Source organism: Vicugna pacos, chromosome 31, assembly GCF_048564905.1.
Source record: "Vicugna pacos chromosome 31, VicPac4, whole genome shotgun sequence".
NCBI classification, from domain to species: domain Eukaryota; kingdom Metazoa; phylum Chordata; class Mammalia; order Artiodactyla; family Camelidae; genus Vicugna; species Vicugna pacos.
The window spans coordinates 15,699,794-15,707,718 of NC_133017.1; the positions used below are offsets into that span (position 1 = coordinate 15,699,794).

The 7,925-nt window shown below is 50.2% G+C and overlaps 1 protein-coding gene across 2 annotated transcripts in view; it reads left to right on the forward strand.

Moving 5' to 3' along the window:
• PINX1 (PIN2 (TERF1) interacting telomerase inhibitor 1) overlaps positions 1–1,967 on the forward strand; it is a 64,499-nt gene extending 62,532 nt beyond the window's left edge. For both annotated transcript variants that reach the window (XM_015238252.3, XM_072952783.1), the window contains exon 7: positions 1,284–1,967. In XM_015238252.3, the coding sequence (XP_015093738.2) occupies positions 1,284–1,748 (465 nt within the window). In that variant the 3' untranslated portion in view covers positions 1,749–1,967. The remainder of the gene's footprint in view (positions 1–1,283) is intronic.
• Positions 1,968–7,925: the final 5,958 nt, after the last annotated feature.

Here is a 7,925-nt window from a genome sequence, read left to right on the forward strand (position 1 = left end):
GGGCAACAGCCATTCAAAGCCCAGTTGTCCATTGATAGGATATTGATTTGGCCAAAATTTCAGACGGGATGCTATTCTGATTCCCCCGAGCTGGGTTTTCAGTGTCTCTGTGACAAGAAAATATGTGGTCCATTTATGTATGTTGTAATAAAGTTAGCTGGACAAGCAGAGCTTTGCCTGCCAAATTCATAGTAATTTGTAGGCTCCTAATTTGGAAGAGGGTTTATTCAGAAAACTTTTCCCACCCCACAAAAGAGTCTAACCATTCGTCTCTTCCTGTGCGAGTAAGTGAATTTGAAGGAAGAACCAAGTAATTAGGAAAACTGAAGTTTAGCAGAGCTGTTTAGTGGCTCAGTTGCTTCAGAAGACTCTGGACAGAAGACTCCAGGCATTGACCTGATTTAACGCACAGTCCTGTGTTCTTCCGTTTGAACATGTTCCTTGTTCACACACACGTTTTCATCACCTACTGCTGGCTAGCCTCAGCCTGTATGCTGTGACACCAGCATTGCATTTTTTATCCCAGGCTATTAAGTTAGGATTTTTTTTTTCTCTTTTCAAGCCTTACAGTTGAATGAATTTATTTAAAGTTAAAATGTAAACTGCACTTAGTCCCAGCTGCTACAAGTGAGTAATTCCTCATTTGGAAACAGGATGGACACACATGAGGATCTAGTTCACACCAGAGTCATCCCAGAGAGGGAGGCTCCCGTCTCCCATCCCAACCAAGGGGAGAGGCCCCCGTGGTCTCCTGGTCCTTCTGGGAAGAGATGGGACGTGTGCCCTTCCAACGCCAGTGCCTTCTCCCCTGGAGTGGTTGCTGGAAGGCCCGCTTTGCATCTAAACGTAAAAGAAGGTGCCCGGGACACACCAGGCTGGCATCGGGCTCCTGTTGTGGGAAGGGCTAACATGTACACGTGGCACCTGAGTTTGCAGGTCAGTGCGGGACAACCTGTGTAATCATGACGAGCTGAAATGGGTGACTGACAAAGTCCCAAAGCTCTGGGGTTTCAGGGCCTTTGATTCTGATGGAGACTCTAGGAACTTAATCACACTCATTACATGTAACAATGTAATGTTGCTAAGGAGCTGTTTACTCAGAATTCATCCAGGTGACTCGCCCTCTGACTTCCGAAGTCAGCGTCTGTGTGTGCAGCCTCCCGCCCCGAGTCCGTGCACTGCAGCTCAGCCTGGCCTGACCGCGAGCTGCGGGTGGGGGCCCCCGGGTGCCGTGAGCCGTGATGAGCTGACGCCTACCTGTTTTCTCTTCTCCCGCACTGCAGGATGACTCCGGCCCTGCCGCCCCAGAGCAGGTTGACATCTCCACCACGACCACCAGCGCCTTCACCATCCAGGAGTACTTTGCCAGGCGCATGGCGGAGCGAAGGAACCGGCCGCAGGGCACGGCTCCGGAGTTTGCTGTCTCAGAGACCCAGACGGAAAGGAAGAGGGGAAAGAAGAGAAGGAAAGAGGCCAAAGATAACGATGTGGAAAATTACACCCAACCTAAGGCAAAAAAGAAGCAAGACCAAGTGGAGTGGCAGCTGGGAGGCCCTGGATGGGACGAGAATTTGGACGCTTCAGCTGAGGATGGAGAGGACTGTGCGAGGCCGCGCGAGGACCAGGACTTACCCCCGAAGCCAAAAAAAAGGAAAGCAAAGAAAAAAAAACAAGACGAGGCAGCAGTGGATGGTCTGTTAGATGAAACACCAGTGAAAAAGAAGAAAAAGAAGAAAGGTTCCAAGTAAATTCTCTGAGCCAGGGCTTCCCGCTTCCCAGCTGTGGGGCGCCGCCGGGGCCGCGGGTCTGGCCCCGAGTCAGCGGGTTCCCGGGGAGCCCGCGCACGTCCCCCGACATGCCCGGCCACTGCCGAGCCTTGCCCTCACCACGTTCTCCCCAAATTGTCTTCCCAGAACTTAATGTTCCAAATCATGGCTCTCGTAAATAAACTTCTTTTTAGACTCCGAGTCCTCCACCATGTTTGTTCCTACCCGTGTGGACACATCACGTGTTGTGCGTGTGCAGATTGTCACAGGCCCTGTTCGCTCCTGGTTTCCTTCAGTAATTACGAACTGTGCTTCCTTCTGAAGGACTTAGTCTAATTAAAGGATTAAGAGGCAATAGTTTGGATTCAGATAGTTCTTTTTGTTCTATAGCCAACCATACATTTTTGCCAAGTCGGTATTACATGATTACATTCCCAGAGAGTTGTTTTGGTTTGGTTTGGTTTGGTTTTGATGGGGAAATTGAACGCCCTCTCTTTCACTAAGCAATGGCAGCTGTGTATTTTGAGCTCTTCTCCCCAAGACTACAATGTTTAAGAAGTGAACTGACGGTGGGGACAGTTTGACTTTCCAGCCCTCCCAGGAGGCCCCTTGTGATTCCTCAGCAGGAGTTGGGGGTCAGATAGATTTCCATTTGGTGTGCTTGCAGACAGGTCCCCTAGAGTGGGCTCTAACTTATTTATAGTGATCGGGAGACCCTCAGAAGATTAAAAAAAAAAAAAAAAGCTAAGACTCTTAAGGTTATGGAATTTCACCTAGATTAGGTCTGTCTTGTGAAGTTCTTATGTTGCGGAAAAATGTGTTACAGCTCAGTTGTGACAACAACCTGGATCCTTGCGAGAGACCAAGCAGCACTCAGTTGGAGAACTCAGGTTAATTAGGCCAGCAGGCCTACAGGAGTTACCACTCCAAGCTCCAGACCCTGTCTGTAAGTTTACACAGGCCTTTATAGGCTGTCAGTTTTACACTTTGCAGTATCATATGCAAATAAAGTATAACAGAAGTTGACCAACCAGGAACAAGCTTTGTAGAAATAGACCAATCGGGAGTGAGAGAGATAACCAATCAGGAGTGAGCTCCATGCAAATGAAGTACTACAAATGGATCAATCAGAAGTTAGGGAAGTGGATCAATCAGAAGTGAGAGTAATAACCAATCAGGAGTGAAGGAAATAACCAATCAGAAGTGAGCTCAGGGAACCAATAGAATTTTAGGGGCAAGTAAGCCATTTTAGAGGCAAGAAAAAGTGAGAGCCTCTGGGCCAGGGAACCGGATGGTGCTGGCATGAGAGTAGTGGCCCTGCTTGGGGGCCCTGCCGATTTTTTTTATGGGGCTTCCCGCCTTACTTAAAAGTATAAATATTATGTAAAGAGTAAAAGATACTTTCCTTCTTGCTCACACCCAGTAATGTCACCTCCTGTGTTTATGCTGCCCCCGCCGCACCCTGGCGTGTCTCCCTGCATGCTGACTCCAGTCTCCCCTGCGGGTTTCCCCAGAAAACTGCAGGCACCTTCCCCTTCACACCCTCTTTGGGACACAGAGTGAAAAAGAAAGTGGGTGCTTAGGATTTAGAGGTACGGTGACTGTTTCCTCTCCTGCTTTCCTTGTTCTCTCTATCCCTTTCCTTTTTCATCTTTTTGCCCTTTCACTCCCTCTTCCTCGATCCCCCCAGTTTTCAGTTCCTGGTTTTCTCTTACTCCCTTGCTGACTGCCTGCTGCCGGTCCCGCTGGTCCTGTTGCCGGGGTCTGGCCCCATTGGCCTCTTCCCGCAGAGCTGTGGGGTGCGGCTCGCGGGCTGGCTGTGCTCTGCCCTCCACCGGATTTACAGATGCTCCTGGATAACAGAAACGGAAACGCATCACAGTTTGCCCTTGATTTTAACACCTCGGGGTCATACACTAGGTATGATGCACGGCCCCGAGATTCTTAAAACTGAGAAGATGCATGAAGAATGTTTGATTTTAGTCTTCTAAGAATCTGAATGGTGCTGATTGTTTAAAAGGACACACACACCCCCACCCCACAGAGAAAAGTTTTATGAGTTCAGAGCCTGAGGTCTAGTTTCTTGAGTTTTATCACGGCTCTCAGAGTTTAGAATCTTAGGCAAGGAAGGTCCAGCCTAATAAAGCACCAGAGATTTTTAAAGTCACTTTTCTTCCCAGAGGGCACATGTCCAAGTTCTCTCTGCTTGTCCTGTCTTGTATACGAAACCAGAGTTCCAGAAGGGGTGGGCATGTGTGAAATCTAAAGGGAATTATCTTTAAAACACACACACACACACACACACACACACACACACACACACACACACACACGCAGATGGATAGACTGGGTTTGCTTTCTTTTGCCTTTTATTTTATTTAACTTCCTTTACCAATAATAATGAGAGCCAGGAGAATATACTGAATGCAGGAGGAGGAAGCAAAAGTGCGCTTGGGAGCCGGTGAGCTGTGTCTAGGTCAGGTGAGGTGAAGGGGTGTGGGAGGTGCTGGGGGAAGTCCTCGGGGTTAGGAATCCAGGCAGTCACATCGCGAGACTGTACTGTGACTTCGATAGAGACAACGTGTAGCCCGTGACGATTATTATTTTAATGGGCCGCAGAAAGTACTCCGGAATGATTTTATTAATCGAGAGGGTAGCCTGAGAAAAGGTGCACGCTCAGCCAAGAGCAGGTAATCTGACTGTTGGCTTTGAATGACACAGAATCTTTATTTTCACTAGAAATGCTCAGCTCTCCTTTTTCCCCAGTGTCTTTTTCAGGCCACTTCGTTTTCTGGATCTCAGTGGAATTTAGAACAATGAAACACATGCTCTCTGGACACTTGGATTTCACAGGCGTGATATTTTTAAAATCGTTAACATAGAAACCCTATTTTTGGCCTTATGTTCTCCCACTCGGTGAAAAATGTACTAACTCTGTATTCGTCCGTGCTTTCCTCAGCATCCTTCAGTTTTAAGAGGCAAAGTAGGTTCCCAGGAAAAGATTTATCCAGTGAAGAGGTTCTTGAATGTTCTTGCAGTGACTTCTTCCCTCTTCTGTTCATTGTGGTGGATGGGTATTACTATGTGAGGGCTTGTGTGCGTGGCCCTGTTCCAAGCACTTTGAATAAATCAGTCTCATTCAGTCTCAACCCAGTAAGACAACCATTATTGCTTTCCCCTTTTACATATAAACTCTGGTTTATAAAAGGGCCTCTTTCGTTTTTTCACTGGATTCATGCTGCTTCCAGGGAACCAGCGATGGTTCAGTCCCCTCTCTGGCCGCAAATCTGTACTTCTGTATTTAGTCCTCACTCTTGGGACATCCAATTTCACCTGTCTTTAGATTTTCTATTCTTGCCACTCTTACTTCATGTCGTTGTTACCTTTAAATGAGGATGTATTTGAAAGCAGCTGGCGGACTGTAGGTTTTACAGTTAACCTGAGTTAGTGCTGTTCATAGGAACTGTAGAAATCGCTTTTGGGTGACTCAACTTCATAAAACCTGTTTGCCAGCCTATGAAACATAGACGGAATTTCTTCTAATTTGTTCAAAATACCGATGCTTCTGAATGATGAAACCCAATGAGCATTCGTTTTACACCGGAGCGCGTATCCCTGCTCCTCCCCTCAGCCGCTGGCTGCCTGTGGCAGGAGCAGGCCGGGAGCAGCACCAGAGAAACGTTTCGGCCCCGTCTGCCGAGCAAGCCTAGCCTGTGGGCCAGCGGGCAGCGCTGTACGGGATCTGAGTGGGAACTTCCCCGCCGACACCCTGTTTATCTTGCAAATTCTGCAGCCACTGCAGTTTTGGAGCCCGTGGGGCTGGGGAGGTCAGATCAGGCGCTCTGATAGCTGATTTTATAGCGCTCAGTTATTAGTGAGCAAATTAATACCAGCCCCAATAAAGAGGGTGACTAAACTCCTTGCAAAAAAGCACTATCCATTAGAAAAGACTGAACACACCAAAGTGACGTGCACAAGGCCTGGATGGCAAAGGTCAGGGCGGGGGGATGCAGAGAGGGGCAGCCCAGAGCATGTGGTAGATGGGAACAGGGGTGCATTTGGGTTGCCAGTGTCGGGGCTGTGCCCAGGCCCGCCGGGCTCCTCCTCCCCTCTCCCCGAGCTGAACTTTTGCATGAGCATTAGCAGCGAATATGTGAGGAAAAACTGCAGTGAATTATTTGACCAAAGGAAGAATTTTATAATTAGTTACATCTTAAATTTTCTGTTATTATTTCCTGTATTGGGTTTCCTTAGAGCAAAGTACATGGTTGCTGAAAGACAGTTATTTATTCTAAAAACGTTTCCTGAGCCCCGACTTTGGACAGAGCGCAGGCCAGTTCAGGACAGAGAAACAAAGCCAGTGCAGGGTCTGCCCACCTTCAAGACCTGCCAACTCGACAAGTCCCCTCCGTGGGGCGCACCCGGGACCTGGCCGCCTGTCCTTCAGCAGCCGTGCGGGTGTTAAGCAGGTTGGGTGGTGGCCCATGAAGGGTCCTTGCTAACTCATTTGACTTGAACCTGAGGGGTGACTTTCTACTAAAATCTCCCTTATTAACAACATCTCTGACTCTGAGAAAGAAGAGAATCATATGCGCATCCCTCCATACAGAGCGAACTACAAATGTGTTTTGCCTCATGGGGAGTGTGAGGAAGACAGACCCCGGCTTCTCTCCCTTCATGCCCCCCCGCCCCCTGTCACCCACGCATCTGCTGAGGGACCAGGCGTGGGAGGACTAGGGGAGGCGGCCTTCAGGTGGCCGCACTGCACCTCGCAACCAGGACACCCTTTGAACATAGACGGAACAAAAACATACTAATAAACATTGGTTAAAGAAATGGGGAACTGCTGAAAGCAAACTAACTCCAGCCTCCAAAACCTGGGGAGACGAGGGTGTGCACGCTCGGGGGGCGAGCGCCCAGCCCTCCATGATGGAACGTCCCCTTCTCCCTCGTCCTCATGGCTCCCCTGGTGAGGGGCCTCTCTCCACACTGTCCCTGCCTTCCTTCTTCAACTCTTCCAGACTCCCTGAAGCCCCCTTCCTGCAGGTCCCTCCCCGGGGCCGCCTACTCCGGCGTCTGCTCAGCATGACAAGGGGACAAGAGGCCCTTGGAGGTTTCGGAGTCACAGGTTCCCTCTTCTCTGTGTTCCCTGGACTGTGTGTTCAGGGCCGACGTTTCTGTTTATTTCTGGATGGGTCTCAGCTCTGAATCTCTACCCCTCACCAGTCAGTCTCAAGCTTTTATCCGGCATCTCCAGCTGGCCATCCCGAGGGCCCCTCAAATTCAGTGGGTCTGAAAGCACTCTGGTCCATCCTTCCTGGGCCCCCCGTGTACCCTGTTATCACTACAAGTACCCCACGCTCCCAGTCCTGGCTTTAACATCTAGGGTTATTTGCAAGAGTTCACCCCAGTTACATGGCAGCATCGGTGGCCTCACGAGTCATTGCCCCACGGAGCCCACAGCTTCACGCTCCCTCCCTCTTGGCCCCTCTGCCTGGTCAGTCCTGCCCCAAACTCCACCTCCAGCTTGTGGCCTCTCCCTTCTTTCCGCTCATCCAGTTGCCTCCCTGATACTCCCTCCCCGGACCCTCACACCCACTGCCTTGAGGGTCCCCATGGCCTGCAGTCTCTTGCTGTTGCCCGTGACTGTGGCTCTCCCGTATCACCGCCCCTGACCCCCCGGCCTGCCTTCTTCGCCCGCTGGCCTTTGATGGCATCACCAGCTTCTCCAGCCTTTCCTCACTGGCCCCCAGAAGCAGTCTCTCCTTTTTGTGAATTTTTGTCTTGCTTTCTGACTCATCAGAGTCTCCCCATGTTAGAACTTTGAGGTGTATCATTTCCCCTGTTCAGGTCTAGCACCTGTGAGGCCGACACTAATCTTTGTACCCCCAGAGCACCCAGTACAGTGGCTTGCCCGTAGTGGGCACAGGGGGACCCTTAAATGGAGAAGCAAATGGACAGCCCATAGCGGGGCAGGCAGCCATGCCCCGAAGACCTGACATGCACCCCAAGATGAAGATGCCGTATCAGGGCGCACTGCTGTGGCCACACCCTCTGCCTGGATTCCTTCCGATTCCAACACTAGAGCCGGTGTCTGCGAGACCTCCTCACCCACCTGGGGCTGGAGAATGATTCCTCCCCGCTTTGCCCTAGGCCCTC